Source organism: Notechis scutatus, chromosome 3, assembly GCF_049901735.1.
Source record: "Notechis scutatus isolate UNSWTSFEM ecotype Mainland chromosome 3, rNotScu1.2, whole genome shotgun sequence".
NCBI lineage: Eukaryota > Metazoa > Chordata > Lepidosauria > Squamata > Elapidae > Notechis > Notechis scutatus.
Window position 1 is genome coordinate 30,889,361 of NC_142011.1, and position 23,172 is coordinate 30,912,532.

The 23,172-nt window shown below is 38.8% G+C and overlaps 1 protein-coding gene across 2 annotated transcripts; it reads right to left on the reverse strand.

Annotated features, from left to right (window-relative positions):
- Positions 1–1,166: 1,166 nt before the first annotated feature.
- Positions 1,167–19,748, reverse strand: MYBL2 (MYB proto-oncogene like 2). Of its 2 annotated transcripts, none has more exons than XM_026682454.2 (14): positions 19,470–19,748; positions 17,932–18,019; positions 16,801–16,869; positions 16,522–16,614; positions 15,390–15,610; positions 15,141–15,297; positions 14,216–14,485; positions 13,099–13,485; positions 10,269–10,408; positions 9,740–9,839; positions 8,914–9,027; positions 7,189–7,305; positions 4,639–4,767; positions 1,167–3,401 (listed from the first exon to the last, which is right to left on the reverse strand). In XM_026682454.2, exons 1-14 carry the CDS (start codon positions 19,517–19,519, stop codon positions 3,273–3,275), a joined length of 2,064 nt encoding a protein of 687 aa, XP_026538239.2. In that variant the 5' UTR covers positions 19,520–19,748; the 3' UTR covers positions 1,167–3,272. The 2 variants fall into 2 exon arrangements, with proteins under 2 accessions (XP_026538239.2, XP_087815504.1); XM_087959378.1 differs by having other exon boundaries at positions 14,216–14,482; positions 19,470–19,646.
- Positions 19,749–23,172: the final 3,424 nt, after the last annotated feature.

A 23,172-nucleotide genomic window follows, 5' to 3' on the forward strand; every position in this document is an offset into this window, starting at 1 on the left:
CTGAGACATAATGGAGACCTAGAAGATGAACAGACCTATGGAACAGCTGTCCTGCCCTACATAAGAGACAAAATCAGTAAGATACTACACAGGCATCACATCAAGATTGCCTTCAAAACAGACAGAAAAATAGCAGCCATCCTAAGAAACCCCAAAGATAAAATTGACCTGGAAAACCAAGGCATATACGAAGTCCCCTGTGCATCATGCCCGGCCACATACATTGGACAGACCAATAGAAGAATAAGTACCCGCCTGGATGAACACAAAAATGCAGTAAAAAAGCTGGAACACACTTCCTCACTAGTCCAACACAGGTCATAGCATCGACTTCAATGGCACCAAAACCCTAGCCATTATAGAAAATCCCAGCTACAGAATTATCATAGAAGCCATAGATTGAAAACCCTGAAAGCATGAATAGAAGAGATGACTCCACCAGACTGTCAATTATTTGGAAGCCTGCACTCTCAAACAAAAAAATCTCCACACAAGCTAGCCAAACATCTGGGCACAAACAGACTCCCCCTGATACCTCCAGCTCAAACACACCCCAACCAGGCACCCAGATGTAACCTAGCTTCCTAATAAATGATAGCCATTCGTTTACTCGGAGCTAAGGCGCACTAAAAGCCTCCAATACAGGAACACAATGTTGCTAGCCAACCAAGACAAAAAAAGCCACAAAACAGACAAAATATATTAGAAACACCAATCAAGCAGAACACAGCAAACTCCAAGACCAATAAGCACAGACCAAGACTCCCAACCAATCAGGATGAAGAAAAAACTATTCTGGCACAGCAGTAGGCTAGCCCCAAATTTAAAACTGAAACGGCTGTGAAAGTCTGACTTGTTCAGGTATTTTCCCACATCATTATAATTGTGCTCAGGCTTCTGTATTGTGTTCGTCTGAGTCAGAATGGTTTTTTCTTCATCCTGATTGGTTGGGAGTCTTGGTCTGTGCTTGGAGTTTGCTGTGTTCTGCTTGATTGGTGTTTCTAATATTTTCTGTCTGTTTTTACACACACACACACACACACACACAGGCTGATTATTAGAGGTTCTGCAGACTTACCATGACATGGCTCTTCAAATATGCTGAGCCATATCTTTCCAGTTTTCCCCAACCTGATCTGGCATTTGCATCTTAGACAGCAGTATTTCTAATTGTTAGTCTTGTTTTATTTGTATCTTTTCCATTCCTTCGGAGCTATACAGCTTGCCTCACAACAGCCCTGTGAGGTAGGTTATGTACAGAGATAAAGACTTGCTCAACAGCAATCACAGCAGTGTGGATTAATGGCATAAATAATGAAAGAAATCAAGATGATTCTGCTGGTTCTGAGGAAAATCCAAAACAGATAATTTAATAACTTAACTAGGCCTCATGAAGACTTACAACCAGCTGCAAGCTTGAATTTTCAAGAACTTATCAGGCATGATTGATATAATTCCACCATTTAAGATGATCACCAGCTTTGATACTCAGAAGAGATGCCTTGTGACACAGATCTCAAACTCGCTGTGTTACGTTGCAGTCACATGGCATTTCACGACTTTCCCCCATTCACGAAGCTGGGGTAGGCATGGCCTACCCATGACAATCCGGCCCTCCTGTTTGACACCCCTGCCTTGTGGTTTTTCTTATTTCTATCTACTAAAGTTTCTGCATCTCACAGAAGTGGGAAACGGTCTTCATTTTAACTAATTAAATTCCTATTTTCAAAAAAGAGAACTTACCTAATTGACTTTTCTTCCCTGGAACATCTGTATTTAATACAATCAATATCAGTTTAGAGAATCTCCCATATTCTCAGTGGTTTAACCTTACGCTAATGTCATTCAGACATCTCTCTCCATATTTTCTTTCCTGCCTTACAAAAAGTCTTGGAAATTCAGACTTCTAGGGTCCCAATTAAGATACTGATTTACAGATATCAGAGAAATCTACAGGGTGACTTAACATTTAAATGCAAATGCATTTTTAAAATATTCAAGTACTTCTGAGAAAGGCTTTCATACTGATTGAGGTTCATATTAAACATTTTGCAAAGGCAAGTCTATGGATCTGCCCCTGATAATAGAGAAGTGGATGTGAATGTACAACAGCCTATTTCCCTATGTATTGCACCATGGACATCAACCTATAGCACAGCAACATGACCCTTTGGCCTAATAACACAGGTTTGCAATTAGCTTCAGGCACCCAGAAGCTGATTCAGTTAACCAGTATGATTTGATTTGGCAGGATCTCTCCAATCACCATGATAAACTTCAAATGAATAGCACAAGCCCCAAACAAAGCACAGCTTATCCCAACCACTGCTCTGCCTCCTTTACTGTTCACGTCAACGAGACCCCAAGTTATTTGCAAGATTACACCAATGTCTTCTTCTACAGCAAAATTATATATGTGGCTTTCAGACATTGTCAGATTTACATCGACTGTAGCTTTTCTTGTGCAGTGTATCTCATGCCTTCAGGTTTATACATAAGTGTTCCCAAAGTCTCCTAGAAGAATGTGCACCCAATATATAGACTGTTTCTTTCAGATATCTGGCTTGTTCCTTAGATGGACTCTGCTGAGCTAGAGCAAATATGTTGACAACAACGCTCTCTAGTGGACCCTGGAAATATTATACAAACTAGGTTGGTACGTTGTGTCTTGCTTTTTAAGTAATCCTGGATCTCCTTAAGGAGCAATAGATATTGACAAAAGATAAAGGCAGTGATTGCATTAGTTTTTTTGGTCAACAATGCTCTGAGGAAGTGGTTTCAATGTTTCATAGTGTATCAGATTATTTTCTGGGTTCAGTCTGGCATTCAGATACTTCCACCTGATAATATGTAATCTTCCCTCTTATCCGAATCCATTGCCCAACTCTGCAAAGCTGAACAGAGTTGATGAAAACTAACCAGATCCAGATATCCAGGGGTGTCTCATTAGCGTCAATTCATTCAGCTCATAGGTCCCTCTTGTAGGTCAATTGAAGTCAAGGACAAAATAGTATCTGTTTCCACTTATGCAAATGGCCTAGGAGGTACGAAAAAGGAGAATGGATATTTCTTTGCACTTAGGGCTGCCACATTCTTGGCATACTGCTAGACCCAAAGTTTCTACACCCCACTTAGAATCAGGAACTTAGTACAATTCAAATCTCAGAGGTCACAAAAGAGAAGTTGTGCTGAAAAAGTCAGTTATTTTCTCTTCCTCTCTTCCCCCACCTCCATATATTCCAAAAAGCAGAACTACATGTTATTAGGGTTCTTCAAGATAGGATCAATGTCCGAGACGTGTGATTCTGTTTCAAAACACCCAGGACTTGACGAGCTTTGTCTTGCATGATCAGCTGATCTTTGGAACCACCACAAGCCACAGTTTTCCAAGCACTGGACATCTACAAAACAAAAAATATAAAGGCATCCATTGTACATGCATCTAAATGGTTGAGAAGTACACGTGAATACAGATTTGCAAAAAAGACTTCATGTGGTATGAGATTCCAACCAATTGTAGATTATCAACAGACTGCAATTAAGTTGACCACAGCTACAAAGAATATGCAAATGTCCCAAAATGATGTTAGTTCAACATACAGGTAGTCCTTGACTTACCCCAGTTCACTTAGTGAACGTTCAAAGTTACAACAGCACTGAAAAAGTGACATGTCCATTTTTTACACTTAGACCGTTGCAGCATCTCCAAGGTCATGTGATGTATTCGGATGCTTGACAACTGATTCACATTTACGACGGTCGCAGTGTCCTGGGCTCATGTGATCACTTTTTGTGACCTTCTAACAAGCAAAGTCAATGGGGAAACCAGATTCACTTAACAGTGTGATTAACAAGTGCAGTGATTCATTTAACAAATGTGGGAAGAAAAGTTGTAAAATGGGACAATCTCACTTAACAAATGTTTCAATTAGCAACATAAATTTTGGGCTCAATAGTGGTCATAACTCGAGAACTACCTGTATCTTTCTAAAGCAGATAATAGCAAATAAATGGAAATAACAAATTGGGAAGGTAACTGCCTGTTTAAACAAGAAAATTGTTATTTTTCCTACAGAAGCTGACTGAAGAACCTTTGGAATATTTCCATTTTTAATAGATTGTTATCACAGAACAGATTTCAAACCAGACCACACATTAAAATGGCAGGAGAATGAAGCTTATGAAATGTGCAGTGGCATAGAAAGAAAAGAGTAGAAACAAAGCAATGCATTTATAATTGACAGGCATGAAAACATTAAACAGGAAGACAGAATTTTTGCCATGGAATTTTTGCCCAGTGGCAACTGTTATATTGTCAAAGCAGTGTATAGTAAACTGAATTACTTAAAAAAAATAATGGCTGACCAAACTTTATAATCAGTTTCAAAGTGCAAAAGTAAGTTGACACAGTGAGAAACTGCTTCCACACTGTGGCACAGAAAACTTCAGATATGTCTATGCAAGACCTCAGGAGACAAGTTAAAACTTGACTGAAAGTTTTACTCTTGATTCATAAATTTAGAGATGGATCTTATAATCGTATAAGTTGCTAGGAGCCCAGTAGAGATTTTAGCATCCCATTTTTTAAATCCCTAAGATTGTGGCATTTAGCAAATGTCCATGACTACCTACACTTACCAGAGCTGGTACTCTGAATTTACTTTGGTTTCTTCTGGAAGATGGAACCTTCTCAGTCTTTATGTGCACAAATCCTCGGTTGAGTAAACTGTTGTCATTCTTGCTGCTTGACAAGGAAAAATTTAGGGACTGCAAAAGAAAATTCAGGTATCAGTCACCCAATGAGAAAAGCAACAGTTGCCATGAAACATACTTACTAATTTCTTCCCAAGCCATTCCTATTAATGCATTATGAAGCAAGCAAAGCATGCATTTAATGTAATCAGGAACTGCCCTTATCTTTCAGGCAAGGTATCCGTTTTCTAAATAGGAAAAATGCTTTATTTGTAATACTTTACTATGTTCAAAGTAATAGCTCATTAGCTACAACCATTCATTTAACAACCACTCAAAATTACAATGTTACTAGAAAAAGAAAGAAAGAAAGGGATTTGTGATCATTTTTCACACTTATGACCATTGCAGCATCATTATGGTCACATGATCAAAATTCGGACACTTGGCAGCTGGCATGTATTTATGATGATTGCAGTTTCCCAGGGTCATATGATCAAGTTTTGCAACCTTCTGACAAAGTCAATGGGGAAAACAGGTTCACTTAGCAACCATGTTACTAACTTAAGTGCAGTGATTCACTTAACAACTGTGGCAAGGAAGGTCGTAAAATGTACCAAAGCTCATTTAACAACTGTCTCGCATAGCAACAGATAATTTGAGCTCAATTGTGATCATAGGTCGAGGACCTTATCTCAAAGAGTAAAAAATTTCATAACTGCTGAGTAATGCAAAAGATGACAGTACTAATAAACAAGGCTAACGGACTTATTACCATAATTCAGAATAAACAATCACTTTACTCCTAAAAAGGTTCACCATACTGGCTGCAAAACAGCCTGGGGATCATAGAAGTAGCAGGCTATATGTCTTTCTGGTTTAGCCATTCATAAGATGGCTATGGGCAGAGTAACTTGTATCTCCAGCTTTAAAAACTAGTGTAATCAAATGTATTATGTTGCTGAAAAGGGCACAATAATGCATTTAACTTGTGTACTGCTTTCATTGGACAGTATTTTTCCCCATCCAACAGCCCAAAGGACCAAGTCAAAATCCCATCTAGTTCATACTGGAAATAATTCGCCTGTGCTGGCAGATTATCATACTTAGCAGCTTAATATAGATTTCAAATGAAATAAGAAAGTGAACCTCTAATCTACCAATATACTGGAGTATTTAAGGGTTTAGCCTTAAATTTTAAGTTTAGCCTCCCTCCACATCTACTATTGGAATTGCCTATTTAAGAAAGGAAACCACTGCAACATTGTGCCTTGAACTCCCAATCCTTGCAGGCAATCCAAAAGTATGCCATGGTTGATGGCACCAAAGGCTGAGAAAGCAAGCAGCACAAGGAGCACAGAGCATACAAGTCTCAACACAGGTGAACCTTGTGAGCAGCCCATGCCTATGCCTGAGAAAACCTAGGTATTCTACTTCCCCAGGGACTTCATATCACTTTGTCCACAACTTTCCCTCCAAAAGAGAAAATTTGGGAAAGTTCTCTAACACAACCAGTTCCAGACATGAACTCTTAAGCAGAAGATGTATCACTACCTCCTTCAAGATGACTGGCATATCCTTTTCACATAAGGCGTTTAAAATTCTAGAAAAATAACATGTAAAGAAGCTGCTGCCTTATTAAAAGTAATGAATTGAATTCTTGTGCTCCAAGGGAGGTTTTTTGATCAAAATTGGGACGTTTTGCTATTTTAATGAAGTTCCACATATATTTTTTTTCAATACCATTAACATTTGCCTACTCTACTCTTGAGTCTGCAATACCCCACCTTGTTTTTTTTTTCCTACCCAGAATATGTTTATTATATTTTTATCTGCAATAAAATTGAGCCACTTATCTGCAGGCTGAGAGATGTGGTTGCTAAAAGCAGTGTGGGCCCAATGCAGCTTTCCTGAAACTCAACGGAAGCCAAATATTTTGCAGGATGGATGATAATAAGCTGCTACCTTCTAATTTATAGCATTATAGAAAAGCACATTAACAAGTCAAGTATCAATTATTACATCAGAATTAACGGTGCACAAATACACAGTATTTTTTTTAACCACATAGGAGTTTGTTGTATTTTATTTTTAAAAAAATACAGTTTCAAGGTAATTCATTAGCATAGACAGACAATACCTAACAGTTCTCACTAATATGCTTAAGTGCTCTTACAGAAATTGCTGTCAGAAGGAAATGTTTCATGACCATTTCTGGTACTGAAAATTGCAGGGAAAGCACAATGCACTGGCAAAGTACAAGCAAATGCTACGAGAATGAAAAACTATCAATTCTCAACGTACCTAAAAGAAGGGCAGCTTCTGTACAGTGATCCGTTGTGTAAGAATATATGAAATTGCCTTCTGGAGGGACAAAGACTGGGAAGATATCAACTTTCCCAAAGCAATGAAAGAATATTGTAGCAAGGAGATAAATGGAGAAATTTTAAAATCATTACCAGTTACCAACTTACTCTCCCTGGGATCACAGCTCACCTGAGTTCTTTTGAAGCAAATAGGGTTGGCCACAGAGGAAACAGTCAACTTCAAGTCTTCATCAATAACATCCAAAGCAAGGGATTTCCTGACCTTCTTAATTGGACTTCTGTGCAACTGAAAAAGCAATGGAATCAGGGTATTAGGCTTTAATCGAGGGGAAAATAAATAAGGCTGGGCACCAAGTTATGTCAGATTCTAAATTTGACTTGTAGTGAATTATTGCAGAAACCTAAACAATCTGGACATGAATTAAGTTTTGGAGAATTAATTTATTTACACATTCTTGTCACTAAGATTCTTTCAATGCCCATGGGAGGCAAAGCAAACCCAATGCTAATAAGATTTTCAGAGAAATAACAGCACACCAAAGAAGTGCAATATTAAGTCAAGCAAACCACGAAGATTAATGCAAAGCCTGCCAGATCCAGCATAAATTACAAATGGACAAACGTAACAAGGCTTGTTTAGTCAATGCTCTACACTGAGGACTAATTGCTACAATTTAGAATTTCTGAAATTTTAACTTTAAAATATCCAACCATAACACATGCTTTTTGCAAATTCCAAACAAATAATCTTTTTTTACCAAAAAGAAATGCTCAGTGACATCTCAAGAGCTACCAGATTTACAAGTCACAGTCCTATATCAGTTTTTATAACACACAGATAAAAAAAAGATAGAACATAGTTCAAAAATACTTGGGGCATAACAGATTGATATGTTTTATAACATAGTTTTATTTTCCCCTTTGGCTCATCTTCAAGTGACTAAGAATCCTGTAATGCCTTAGAAGGAAAAGTAATTTGCCAAGGACAACTCATTTTGACATATGAAATGCAGCTAGGAGAGAGCTAGCACAACCAGTTTGCTCACAGAACATGCATTCTGGCATAGTTCTGGAAAGATAAATTTCAATTATTTAAGAGTTTAAATTTTAAGAGTTTTACCTAAAGACTAAGATCGATTAACCCAAAGTCAAAAAGAGTCATTTAAGAGGCAATACAGATGCCAAGCAGAGGCTCAATAAGCAAAATCTATAATCTACAACACTAGAAGAACCACACAGTAAAACTTAGGCATACATACACCGTTCTATATCTAGTCTGCTACAGACACGGATTTTATAATCTTTGAGGAGGTAAAAAGTAAAAAAAAAATGCTATTTGACTGTACATTGTGCATAATGAATTATGCACTAACCTGTTAGCAAACCTGGATAAGTAACCTGTTACTCTCAATTTCAAAAGCCCACTAAACGGAAAAGTCGGACTAAGTCAGTCCAAAACAGTTTGTTCTTTCCTCCTTGGAAATTATTCTTCAAACCATTTCTTCCCTTTCCTGCTGAACAGGAAAGAAGTTGGAGAGAAAAATGTCCCTGACAAATGATCCACAAAGGGCATCATCAGAAATAAAGATTCTTTCAGCCTGCTTTTCAACCTGGCTAACTTCTGCAACAAGAGTTCTGACATGCAAAGGTCTCACTGAAGGTACAGAAGTAAACATTTAATGCTCTACCGTGAATTTTATATCAAATACCCATGATGCAGGTGAAATGGTGTGGGTTTGCACTCATATTTTTAAAAGTTGCATTATCTGAGAAAGAAATTCATTGTGGCATCCCAACCAGAATGGAGCAGATCTGGCTCTGTAAACTTCAAAAGTTACAAGGAAAATTAAAAGGAAAGATATATTTTAGCAGACATGCTTAATCGGATGCTTACACCCTGTTTTCTCTTCTGTTTCTCTGGCTTCATGTCATCTTCTATGATCAGTTCCATTCCTGTCTCACTCCAGAGTACTTCTTTCAAATCCTCTTCAAGATTAGGTGTTTGGGGCTGTGTTTGTGATACAAAGTGGGGGGGGGGGGGAGTCAACAAGATATGATTAATAGCAGAATTGTGGCTCAACACTTGGCATTTTGTTCTTTACCCTGAAGGAGCAGTTCCACCAATTTCTAAAATAGTAACTTTGCCCACAGATATGCATAAACTTTATCTGATTTACTTCTAAAGGCACATATTTGGAGGGGGAAAAATTTTTTGATTCCCCAAGAAAGCAGAAGGAGATAGAAGGTAGCACAAGAGCCTTGTAGAGAATTGGGTGGATGGAGAGAAAATTGAAAGGATTTATATCAAGATCTCCTATCTATGGTAATCACTATTACAGTCAGGATTCTTAAAACCAAAGCAATCAACTTTTGAACTTCAGCCTAATTTCAAAAGGTACCTGCAAATAATTAGTTCAAGCCAATACCCTACTTTGGCAGCCTACCATATGGGCAGAAATGTGGAATTGTGGAAGTGATCACAAGGACCATGTAGTCCAATTCTGTATAATGTGTAGGAAAATTATTTAAACCAACCTTGAGAGAACATAAACATGAAAGGAATCAAATTTAGTCCACGAGCTAGAATCAGTTTCCTTATTAGCCTTAGACAAGAAATCTTTTTTTGCCTCCATTTCTTGAGACATATTAGGGGATCATTAATCCAGTGGGGGTATGAGATGCAAGCACAGAAAGGATCCATGAATTGGCTGAATACATACCAAAGGCCTTATTGGGCCATACTTCTCCAGAGCATTCTTAAAAGGAGTTGGCGTATGAGGTGTATTGTCTGCCGTATATTTCTGATCAGGAGTTACAAATCTGAAAACATACATAACAGATGAGTAAAACACAGTCATTTTAAATCCAAGACTGGATTCAGATAAATGACAAAAGAAACAGTCAGTAAAAGTACTATTAACTGTTTGGGACCTTAACCTGAGTTGATCTAACTTATGAGGAGGCAGGATTGTAAACCCTAACATAGCATTACCTGCTAGCCCACATCACCCAATGCATTTATATCCAAAGGATCTCTAAAAGGAAACAAATACTGACAATTTGTGCATTTGTTAAATTTATTTACTGCCCATCTCACAGCAATTATACAGGTAGTAAGGTATTTCCAAAGTGCATAATTTCACTTTAAAACATACAAAAAGTTCCTCTTGCTTCACTCTGTATGCTCTGCCTAAGCCTCTTGGATCAGAAGGCGCAGCTTGGGAAGAGAAAGATAGAAAAGAGACTTACACAGAGGTCTTCTGCAGTAGTGGGGTCTTGTCCCTGTGCAGTGGGGTTGTCACAATCACCTTCTGGCTGCAAACAGGTGTGGAAGTTAAGGAGGGGTTCTCCAGATCAAAAGTGTCTTGTTTGGTCCATAAATTCAGGAACTACAAAATAAAAGAAATTAATATTTCATAAAGATGGAAGGGATCTCTCAACGTAATTTGGCGAATGTTGCTGAGACAAGGGAACAGGATCGAAAGGAAAACGAAAACACTAACATAATCCCTCAGAGGACTGAGCAGCATGCCTGCTCTGCAACATCATGTTCACTCTCATACCTGCAAGATATAAATTCTACCATACTTTCACACAATGTATAATTCCAATCCTCAGCCTCTCCCCTTAAAACCATGGAGATAGGCACAAATGTAGAGAGAACAGTGATCTGACTCACTATAAACATTTTCTGTTCCAGATATCCAGCCTGTCACTTCTAAAATACCCTAAAATTCATCTCACTTTCAATAGAAAGCATCCAAAAAGCAGAGTAAAGGGGGAAAAGCCCTTTATCTTCATTTTAGGTTCCATCATATGCTGTAATCACTGATGCCTTTGGCAGGCTCACGCAGAGATCTGTTTTGTCTCTGTGCTAGTGATAAAGCCACCTGACAGTGAGTAGTCTATTAACAGAAATATCATAAAAACAGGAATATCGGATCCTTATAATAATAAAAAAACTTTTCCAGACAGAAGCCTCTAGAGCTCAGAAAAAGAAGTCAGATTTGTGGTCTGATTTATTTCCACACATTGATATGTTTCCCCTCCATACTAATCTGGAAGAGTTGGTATAGAGGAGAACTGTTACTTAACCTTTGCCTTGCTCCAGGGCAATTGTCTTGCTTCCCAGTTGGGTTCAAAAATTGCAAATAAGCCAAACTTTTTAAAATAGAGGAAGAATCCTCTAGCAAGGAATTGTTTCCTCTTCTTGGCCTCAGGCTTGGAATAAAAGGCTCTATCATTCAATAGAAATACATTAACAATTCCTGGAAATATTAGTTGAAATTCTGCCAGTCAGTACTGGATTTAATAGAATGGACTCAGTAAAGTCAGCTTATGAATAAGAAAGAAAATACCTTTTCAAATCATTTCACTTACTTTAAAACATGGGAAAGGAAGTAAAAGTATATGTGTAATCCAATACTAAATTTAAACCCCTATAACTTTTAATACCAACTTCTAATTTTTAATTGATATCATTTCTGTAAAGATACATTTTAAAATCTTAGAAACTTATATAGCAGGAGGGCTCCCATATTGGCAATAAACATGACACAGGATGTCAGTATGGAAGCACCTGTTAACAGTTTTACAATAACAAACATCCAACAGCATTTGTCTATGTTCAGTCATCTGTAAGAAGCAAGATCCTCAGGGCATTTTGTATCTTAAAAGTTATTATTGAGGCCAAGCAAAAAAGGCCCAAGTTGCTAGTATTGGAGTCATAAATTCAAAAAAACATAAAACTATAAAACAAGGCTGGAAATGAAGGAAAATATCCATCTCAAGTAAATGCTAAGTGTCAAACTGGCGACCCACGGGCCAGATGCATCACGCGCAGGCCACGCCCACCCCAGCTCCGCAAAGGAGGGAAACGGCAATGTGACAGCAAATTTGATCCCCGTGGCCTAACCCATTGGACTGGTGAGAATACATTCCAAGAAGTGTATACAAATTTCACACATGGAGAAAATCTTTTATAAGCAGAAACTCAAGAGGAAGAACTTGAACAATCAAGCCCAAAATAGTCACTGGTTGTATTTTATCAACCTTAAAGCCACAAGCGGTCTGTAGTCCACACATCTTAAAGTCGCTGAGGTTGAGGAATGCTTCTTGGGGATAAATAAGACAAATATGATGCAGAAGAAAACAAACTGCCCTAAAGGAGGCTATGATATAAATTAGGAGGCTATGATATACGAGATTACTACAGGTAGTCCTTGGCTTATGACAATTTGTTTAATGACTGTTTAAAGTTACAACAAATGTTACTTGCAACTGCCCTCTCACTTAAGATCGCTACAGTGTCCCCATGGTCCTGTGATCACCATTTCTGATCTTCCCAGGGGACTTCCAACAAGCAAAGTCAATGGAGGAAGCTGGATTGCTTAATAACTGCAGCAAAAAGGTTGTAAAATTGAGTTCAATTCATTTAATGACCACATTGCTCAGTGAAGGAAGTTCCAGTGCCAACTGTGGTTGTAAGCCAAGGACTACCCGTACTGTAGAAAAATTGCCTGGGCTTGCAAAAAGATTGCCCATTTCTGATTTTATCAGGATATAAGCAGGCCAATTTCTAACATTTAAAAGCACCCAGAATGGTTTTGTGTATCATTTTCATCCCACACCAAGCTGAATTTTCCTCAAACTGATGCCCTGTGCTACAATTGCAACATCCAAAATTCCCAATCAGTTTGGCCAGTTTGTCAATTAGCCATTTTAGACAGCAATTTTGGAAGGTGCAGACTACATCAAATTAAAAAAAAAAAAAAACAGACAGAAAAAGATGACCTAATCTTTCTTGGAAACAGCCACAAAGTCTATATAAATTATATATGGTAGTTACTTATAACAGCTTTCCATTAGTCTGAATTGCCTCCTTAAAAGTAGGTTTCAAATGAAATCTGACCTGTCATTCCTATAAGCACACAAGCACACGTTCCATCAAATAAGAACAGGATGTTGCCAATTGTCAAAATTGATCATCATATCATTAAACATAAGAGAACACCTTGGCACAATTAGCCTCTATCTGATTCTGTATTGCCCATCTCGTTGCCAGTTCACACCAACTTACCTGGGATGGGGAGAATGGCAGAGTTTTGACAGGGGTGCTTTTAACCGGAGTGCTCTTGGGTGTCATACAGGAATCAAGGAAGGAGAGGTTTGTACTGGTGCCACCCTCTAAAACCGGCGAAAGACTTATTTTCCTCTTCTTTTGCCTCTTGAGCACAGCAGGAGGGGTACCAAAGCTCATGTCTGTACATGGTGAAATGGGGATGAGTTCACCTTTGCTCCCTTTGCTGAGGTCCGAAATGGTATGGCCATCTAAACGGTACTCTGTCACAGTCTGTGATGAGCAGTAGTGTTTTATAGAGGCTTCCCTCTCTGGACTGTTGCTATTACTTGCAGACAGATCATCAGGTAGATCAAACTGAGAGAGATCACACCAGCCATCCGGGTCCTGCCAGAATAGGAATGTTCAGAATAAGATCCAAAGTTTAAGACAAGACTGCAGACAGCGAACATAGGAACAGGCAAAAAAAAATATCCTGCTAATAGTTTTGGGTTATGACATAATTATCAGCAGCTGAAATCAATCCATAAGCATCTTATGGAAAGTTATAGAACAATTTCCTGCACTGTTTTAGCACCTGTTGGTAGATTTTGAGTACACTAAAGGCAACTGGGCCAAATCATCCAACCAACTCCTCTAAATTAATGTAAAATCTGGATTTTCCCCATTCATAATCCACTACCTTAACCATTATGTCCTGATCAGCAGCTTTTGGAAATTGATATAACCAGTGGTCACGTATAAATCAGCAAATCAACAATAAATCACAAAACATTAAAATCAAGTCAAAAACAGCAAAGATATGCTGTATACACATTCACACCAATTTTAAGCCATACAAAATGGAAATCAGATTCACTACAAAAGATAACCACTGATTTCCCCCTCTACCAAAAGGACTATTTCCTTCAAATAATCTTTCCTGCCAAATTCTCTTCCTACCCTTGGTTATGTAAGTTCACTGTTTTTCAAATTTGGCAACCTTAAGATCTATGGACTTGTGACTCCTTTGCTAGCTGAAGAATTCTGGGAGTTAAAAGTCTATAGATCTTAAGGTTGCCTAATTGGAAAAACACTGAGGTAGTTTATCAAAATATTCACTGAAGCCATGTCTTACAGATTCAATCATGTCCAGAGCTTCTGAAATAGCTGGGGCGGCAGCAGTACATAAATAATTGCCTGCTTCAACCACCCATGTGCACACAGAACTCCCATTCAAAGGATCATCTGGCACCATGGCTTGTGATGCTTCATTGACACTGGGCTCCACTAGGCTTTCAAGCATTGGCTCAGATGGCAACATCTGCAGGTCTGCTGGCTCTTCATCAGCGACTTCTTCCTTCTTTACTTCCAAAGTCTGGACAGGCCAGTTGGCCAAAAAATGCTGCTGTGGAAGATAAGTGAAGATTTGTATCACTATAAACAAAAACACTGTTTATGTTCCAAGCTGCAGATTGTAAAATCAAAGGTAGGAAGAACACAAATAAGACCTTCTTTCTTCATATCAAACAAACGCAGAAAACAATATTTTCATAAATCCAGATGTTGGATTTCAACTCTCTCACTACCAATATGGTCAAAATTGATAGGAGCTTCCTACCATATTTTTGAAGCAACAGTCACTTCAATGATTTTAATTTTATTTTCTTTCTTGCTCCCAAATGCCGCCTCTCTTAGCCCTTTACAGAGCTAAGCTTTGCAAAAAGAAAGATTACATCCAAATCTCGGCATTCTGGAGGTAAAATATTTTATTCTACCTGGAGACATTCTGCTTTCCTCCACCACCCCAGAATATAGTGATTTAGCAATTCTGGGTATAGCTTGTAGTTTTCTGGAATAAATCTTCTAGAAGACAAAGTGATTTGTGACCATTCATGCCATGAAAAAGAATATTCCAGGAATACATTACAATTCTAAACCTAGAAATGTTGCATTTTGCACATCCATATTTCATCAAACACTACGGTACATAATCTTCTTCGAGACTAAATTTGTTATTCAAATGTTCGGTAGGCAGCTGAAAACTACATGTTTTGCATTACCTGATTTTCCCCTTCTGATGCATTTTGTCCTTCCTTGCCTTCCACCTCTACAAGCAAATAAAGAGGTTTGGATTCTTTTGCTTCATTAAGAAAGCCTCCTGTGTCCACCTTCCTTTTGATTGTAGAATTCCAATGGTTTTTCACAGCATTATCAGTTCTTTAAAAATAAACAAATATGTGCGGAATTAGCCAGAAGCAGCAAGCACTGCTATTATGAAAGATGGCTGCTTCAACAGCCTTTAAATATACCTTCCAGGGAGCAGCTTGGCGATCTCAGCCCACCGATTTCCAAGTATCTTGTGAGCCTCACATATTATGCGGTCTTCTTCTTCTGTCCAGGATGATTTCTTGACTTCAGGGTTCAGGTGGTTGTGCCAACGTTCCCGACATTGCTTTCCTAGTCGGCCTTTCAAATGCTTGGCTATGAGAGTCCATTGCTTTGTGCCATATTTTTTCACTAATTCAATGACCTCATCAGAAAAATAAAATGGTTATAGTTTTGTTTACTATATGCACATTTGATAATTAATATTCAGCCATTATACAAGAATCAAGAGCCATGGTGGTGCAGTGGTTAGAGTGCAGTACTACAGACTGCTTCTTCTGACTGCCAGCTACCTGCAATTTGGCAATTCAACTCTCACCAGGCTCAAGGTTGACCCATCCTTCCAAGGTGGATAAAATGAGGACCCAGATTGTTGGGGGCAATATGCTGACATTGTAAACCACTTAGAGAGAGCTGTAAGCACTGTGAAGTGGTATATAAGTTTAAGAGCTATTGCTATCTATGTGGAAAGCTGTAGTTAAGCAGGGCCATGCATTTCTGATCCACTTTGGGCAGTTTTCCTAAAGACACTCATTTTTATTTTTAGGCTCTCTTTAGAACTAGGAAACCACCCCAACTTGAGGAGAAGGGTTTAATATCTTGAAGACACAAAACCAGCATTTTAAACCCCGTAAGGCATTTCAAGGCATAACTTTCTCCAAAAAAAATTGCCCAACATTGGGGATATGATGGAGGCTACAAAAGGGGTGTTGGAGAGCCCAGATCAAACTGCAATAAATGTTTAGATTCTCCATTATAGTACAAAATTTTATATTGTGTGAAGGGGGAAAATATTTGAATTATATCTCTTTTCTTCCAACAGGAAGTTGAACTCAGGCTGACATCTGTCATACTTGTAGATGTAAACTCAGATTTCCTGCCAATGTTCTAGCTGGAAATTCTGCAAAGGCACGTTGTAAAAGGCTTGCTTGAGAATTATGCCCAGCAATTACTTCTTACATTAGGCAACCTGGGTGCAGCCTGGAGTTCCCTATCACAAAGATGGCAGCATTTCAGTTCTTCAGCTCCAAAAGTAACTACTGAACAATGAATTACCTTCTGATCCTCTTGTTTAGTCCAGGGACCTTTCACAAGAACAGGATTTAGCACTCTTAGCCAGCGATACTGACATTGCTGTTCAGTGCGGTTCTATGATCAAATTTAAATAGGTTTATGTTAAATGAAACATTAGTAAGACAGACGGAAATAAAAATCAAAAGCGACAGAGACATGCATTAGCACTTTTAACCAGCAGCTAAACTTGGCTTTCAATTGTTTCTGCAGATAGGGAAAACAATAAGAAGAAAGCCTATTCAACTGAAAAATTCCACTTACAGGAAAATGGCTTGCTAGGAATTTCCAGTCATGTCCAAACTGTGTCACCAGCGAATTCAACAGCTCATCCTAAAAAGAGCAAGATGGTCAGGATATGTCACAACCTAACACAAAATAAGCAACAGAATATTGAATTCTTACGTGATTTGACTACACTGAACATAGGTGGTCACACTGCTAACACAAACTATACAATGCATCAGGATCTGGTAGAAGCAAATACTTTGTCTGTACAACTCTGATGTATGGAGAAATATAAAACCTCAATTTTCCCCTGCCCCTTCCAGAAATTTCAAGATCTCCAAACTTGATTGGAGATCATACAATAAAATATTATCTTACAGAGATTCTATATACATCATGCAGGGATTTTATAACAAGAAGCAGAAAGAACCAGACAGGTCTATATAATTTATCAGAAACTAAATGCCTCTTTAACTTTTGCCCTGGGTTTCGCTTAGTAGGAAAATATCCAAAATGATTACAAACTTAAGCTTCAAACAGAAGCAAATACAGAGCTCTGGCAAACATTTACTATCCAAAGATTGTTAAGTGAGTCATGCCAAATTTTATGACTTTTGCCAAAGTTGTTAAGTGAATCACTGTAGTTATTAAGTAAACCATATTATTATTGAGTCTGGCTTCCTCCACTGAATTTGTTTGTCTGAAGCCAGCTAAGTCACAAATGGGGATCACATGACCCTGGGACACAGCAACCATTGTAAATACATGCCAGTTGCCAAGTGCCTGAATTTTGATCATGTGACCCTGGAGATACTGCAACAGTTTTAAGTGTGAGGATCAGTTGTATGGCCCATTTTCCAGTGCCATTGTAACTTTTGATGATTGCTAAATAAATAGTTGTAAATTGAGAACTACCTGCTTTTTTCACATATAATTGGGTCAATAACAAGACCTGTCTGTGTTCCAACCATATACTGGTTTATGAGAATGTTAAATATGATTTCCATTTAATAATTCAAAAGCAGGCTAGCCCTGCTTATTTACTATATCTGTATCCAAACTTGTCAGTGGATCTTTTCTTATGCATTCACCTCCTTCAGAGCTTCACACCTGCTTGACCCAAGGCCAACCTCCCCAATTTTTCTTTATGAATAACACAATACATACTTCTTCACGAGACCACTTGACTTTACATCTGTTATCCCGTCGGTCTATTACATCTGAATCCTGGTAAAGCAGTTCTTCTTGTTCTTCACTATTATAAACAGGTTTTAAAAGAGAAATGTTATATTTAAGCATTCACTTATAAATTCATCTCTATCTAGTTTAGCAAAATAAAACACTTTGGCAAAATCTTCACCTGCAAACACCCAATTCTTCAATTCACTTTACAGATTGGTATCCCTATACACTAGGACTAATCCATATGTTGCACTGGAAGCCAAAGGAAAAAAAATTCATATACATTCTATAACCATCCTGACATTTCAAAATGTCTTCACAATGAAGCTTTAGAAACACTGGTCTCATTGGTAAATCTGTCAGTTGCCTTCATGCTTGGAATTTTCTCTTTGGAAATCCGCCAAAGCCCATGCCTAAACAGCTTCTGGCTTCCTAAATTCTAACTTGCTTTTCATAACCAGAAACAGGACAGTATTATTGATCTAGAACCTTCCCCCAAACCCTTGCGATAGCCTGGGAAATAAGGCCAACAAGTCAAATTCATTCCTATCATGAGATTAGTAGCTAAGATATTTGTTTAATATGAGAGCTTGAAACAAAGCCCTTCACATTAAAGTCTAATGTGCTATAAATCCATAGCCAGAGCATTTAACTCCTTGGGATTTTAAAAAATCTTGACTCCATTATTATCTCTTACAGGCTGAGATCCCACTATCATTATGGTTTAAACTGCTCTCCCCCACTCCCATTTCATCAAAATCCTACAACTATGAATTTGAATCTAGTTGCCCAGAGTAGTCTTACTAAGACTGTCCCCAAAGGTGCTTTTTCAAGAAGCAACTGGACTTTGTTTTTCTTCTTTGAAGATGTTTTGCTTCTTATCTAAGAAGCTTCTTGTATAAGCTTCTGTAGAGCTGAAGAAGCATCTTGGATGAGAAGCGAAATACCTTCAAAGAAAAAACAGAAAGTCTAGTTGCACTTTTGGGACAACCATCACCTGGATGACTGAAAATCTCCATAGACACTCATGAAGGTCATGAGCTATGGCCATGTTTTTCAATCAGGAGTCACTTCTTGGGGGATGGAAGAAGGAACTTCCTTTCTCAACCCCAGCATTGTTTCTGAGACAAAAAGGGCGCAACCTATTTTCCTCCCCCACTCCCAACCATCCCTCTGCCGCAGCCTGGGGCCTTCCTTTGCCGCTCAGGCATTTCACGCGAGCCATCTTAAGTTCTCCCTTTCAGATAACCAACAGCGGGGGGCCTCTCCTCCTCCTCTTCCTCCCCAGCAGATTGGCAACCTATGGACACCTCTGCCACGTTTGCTCCATAGGTTCATTCGCTTCGCGCGGGGGGAGGAGAAGCGGCAGGATAAATGGACGAAACGGACCCAGCGCTTTCGGGTTTGGAGGGGGGAAGAGAAGGAAGGTGGGAATTGGCTCCAGAAAAGGCGGGAGGGGAGAAGTACCCCCCCCCTCTCTCTCTGCGCAGCCCTCCCAAAATGCACGGTTTCCCGCAACTCACCAGCGAGCCCGACGAGACATTCTGCCTTGCAGCTTTTGCAAGAAAATCATAAAACAAGCCAGAAGTTTTCAAATGACTTGTTTTTAGGGAAAAGAGCCACCGGGGACCCGGCGGGAAAGTCGCTGCTGCCGCCGCGGCCAGGGCTGCGTAAAAAATGCCGCTAAATCTTCCCAAAGCAGAGCGCGCTCGCTGCCTCCCGCCCGGGAACCCAAAAGCGCACTTTTCTATCTCGCGCCAACCCCGCCGCAACCAGCCACCTTTTCCGGCGTGATGACGCTCCCGATGACGCGGTCGAGGTCTGTGTTAAATAGGAGGGCGGGCGGTGGGGGCTGGGAGAAAATGGCGCGCGCGGGCAAGTTGGATTTTTGTGTTTTCCTTTTTAAGAAAGAAAGAAAACCAAAAACATTCCCGCAATGCTCGAAAAGAGAAATACGGCCTCTGTAAGCAAAGGCAGTCCACGCATCCCTGTAAAATCGATAGCTTCAGGCGGCTAAAATAGGTCTTTTAGGACGGAGCATTCTATTAAAAAAAACACAGCGGCCGCGTTGATTCTAAAGAACAAATAAAGAGCCAAAGATTCACATTAAGCCAATTAAAGTCACCTGAGTAGAAGGTCACTATTTCGAATATGCTAGGACGTTTCATGAACCAAGAGTCATAAAAGGGCATTTACGGTACAAAAACGGCTAGCCTTCCAAAAAGAAGTATGTAGAGTTTATTAATACTATTAATAATACTACAATATAACAATGTCTTAAGCCATAAAGAATCGGAAGGCTACCAAGTGCTGTAGCCATGGATCTTGTGAGAGTTGATGCGGTTGTAGTTTAATATTTAAAAGGGACCCAGTTGGATGAAGACTTCCACTTATGTATTTTTCTGTACCTGCTGTATTTGAAAAATGGTGGGTTCATGTAACACAGTAAATGACATGTCATATTTTGCAAACATTGTGCCTATGCTAAGCCAAAACCCAACATTACATATTAGTTTAATGAGTAATGTGAAACCAGGAACAGGCTTCACAGTCAGCTGACAGAAGAAATTATGACATCCCATATCCCAAATAGCACAAATTACCTTGTCATTTGTGTAAATAATTTATGACATTTGAATAAAAAACAATTTATATCATTTACATCAGAGGTCACCAACCGGTGGACCAGGGACCACTGGTGGTCTGCGAGAAAATTTTGGTGGTTTGCAGAAAAATGTCCCCCCAAAGCAATTAATCCAGGCTGCACGGGAACACAAGGCTATGCTGCCCACATGGCCCGCCCAACCGCTGACCCCCACCTTTCGGCCAAGTGCAAACCTTACCTTCAATCGAGCCACGCAAGCTGGAATTGGAAGGTAAGACCAATGGCGGGAGAGGGAAATCCATCCCAGGGTGGCTTGCTAATGTTGGCTGGGAAAGTCGGTCCCACATTCCAGATCTGCAGTAGTCACAAGACTGGCCCTTTGGTCATCCTGGAGCAGCTCCTCCAGTCCATGGCAGGCCGGTGCACCTGGGTGGAGGAGCAGCTACTCCGGGATGACCAAAGGTCTGGCATATGGGACCAACTTTCCCACCAATGTCAGCAAGCCACCATCATTCAAAATTCATATTAGTGGTCTGTGGGATTTAAAATTATGATTTTGGTGGTCCCTGAGTTCCAAAAGGTTGGCAACCCCTGATTTACATGATGGTATCCACATGTTACTTGCCCTCCCTAGTTGCTTCCCTGCAGAGTTTGAAGCATGAGATCCATACAAATATAGAAATGGGCTTGCTGTTTCAAGATACATTTTTAAAGGATTGGTTGGTGTTCTTTCAACCTTGCAGCTGAACAGGAAATGCAAATTGTAAATCTATTCAGATTCATTTTGGTTTCCCCTGCACCGCTTATTTTCTTGTTAGAAATTAAACCTCTGCAGCCCTTTAAGCGGCTAGAAAAAAATATATGTTTCTTTTGCCTTTTATTCCTGTTTTGACAGCCATAACTGACTTTCACAAGCAATTAAAGGGATATATTAACCCTATTCATAATGAAAAACTGGCAGTGACAGTTTTATACCTTCTACAACAAAATAAGTTAAAATGGGCTAAAAATAATAAACCACATTTAACATGGAAGAGTGGAAAATTCTTCCCATCGGGTACACAAGTCAAATTCACAGATAGATGATGTGGGATGCCTGACTTGACAATATTATTTGTAAGAGAATCTGCTAGGTTTCTATAGGATATCATTCAATAGGCTCAAGTCTTTTCTATTATCACAGAGTGCAGGACATGGAATGCTGCTGTTAAATGAGAAACTAGATTTCACCTGAATATTAAGAAACATGTCTACACCACAAGAATAATTTGACAGGCGAACTAATATCTCAAAAACATAGTGAACTTCCTTATGGTGTTTTTAAGCAGAAGAGAGTGTCACAGATGCTTTAATTTGGCTTCCTGCACAGAATGGTTGGATTTAATACTTAAATGGTCTCTTCCACAAATTAAATCAATTCAGGGAATTAAAATTAAACAAGTGGGGGATGCTTAGCTGAGGAAGGGTTTTTTTTAATTCAAGAAATATGGCATATTTGTTCTGTTATTTGTACACTTGGATTGCATGCTTCTGCATTAAAATCAGTACCAAAACTCCTATGTTCAGCCAAAGATGTACATCATTTGTAAATGACTGATGGTCTCTAGAGCTCCTGTGACAAATCTGTTGGCTTCAGGCAATGCTACTTTAGAGGTTTCAGATAACTGAGAGCTATTTCCTCACTTTGTCATCTAACCAGAGGGTGGAAGGGGGGTGCCTGACATGGAAAGGAGCCACAGCAGTTCCTCAATAGCTCATAAGCCACTGTAACAGTTTTAAAAGCCTGAATAGGCAATGACCTTGATCTAAGTTTGCATTGTATTCTACCTAATGCACTATCTGTATGCTGATGCCAAATGAAGATCATAAAAGATATCTCTTATCTTCCTCATTTGGCACTAGCATATAAAAAATAAGTTCTCTTCATTTTCTAAACCATTTAATGTTTTCCAAAAATGCATACTGCAACTTTACTGACTCTCCAGAATTAAGTTATTTAATTTGGATTTCTACATTTAAAAAATAAAGTTCTTGAATAGGTAACTCTACCTAAGGCCCAGTGTGGTTTGTTTGGTTTTAATCTAGTATGAGGACATAAGCTTAAATTTTCATTACTGTACAGACTGAGCCAATTACTGTACAGACTGAGCTCTCAACCTGCTTTTATTTTTGAAAATTACTACAATATGTGAATCCAATCAATATTACCTTAGGGTCAAGATACCACAATTAAAAATACATTATTGGTTGTAAAAGGATAAACTTAAAACTTCTAAATACAGCATGATATATCAAAAAATCATTTTCTTTTGTTAAGTAGTAAGATCAATATTCTTTTTCACTACACCATGTAAATTAATTGCTGATTCCTGCAGTATTTTGTAATTTAAAAACATCAGTTTATCCTTGGATAGTTGTTAGAGCAGAAATTTTCCACTGAGTATGGGGTTCAATTGAAAAATATTTTAGTACTGGATGCAAACTTTATATATTTCAGCAATCAATATATCTCTATGAAAGAACATAACATTTGATTTAGCAATTTAATCTTTTTCCCCAGGAAAAGGCATTCATATTTATAGCCACTGGGTGGCAGAGATGTCCTTTGTTTAAATTACATT

Excerpts from the sequence above, each read along its gene's own strand:
- MYBL2 (XM_026682454.2), bottom strand. The coding sequence starts at position 19,519 with ATGATTTTCTTGCAAAAGCTGCAAGGCAGAATGTCTCGTCGGGCTCGC. Across the intron at positions 18,020-19,469 it reads ATGTCTCGTCGGGCTCGCTG|TGAAGAACAAGAAGAACTGC; the intron begins GTGAGTTGCGGG and ends TGTTTATAATAG. Across the intron at positions 16,615-16,800 it reads TCCTAGCAAGCCATTTTCCT|AACCGCACTGAACAGCAATG; the intron begins GTAAGTGGAATT and ends ATTTGATCATAG.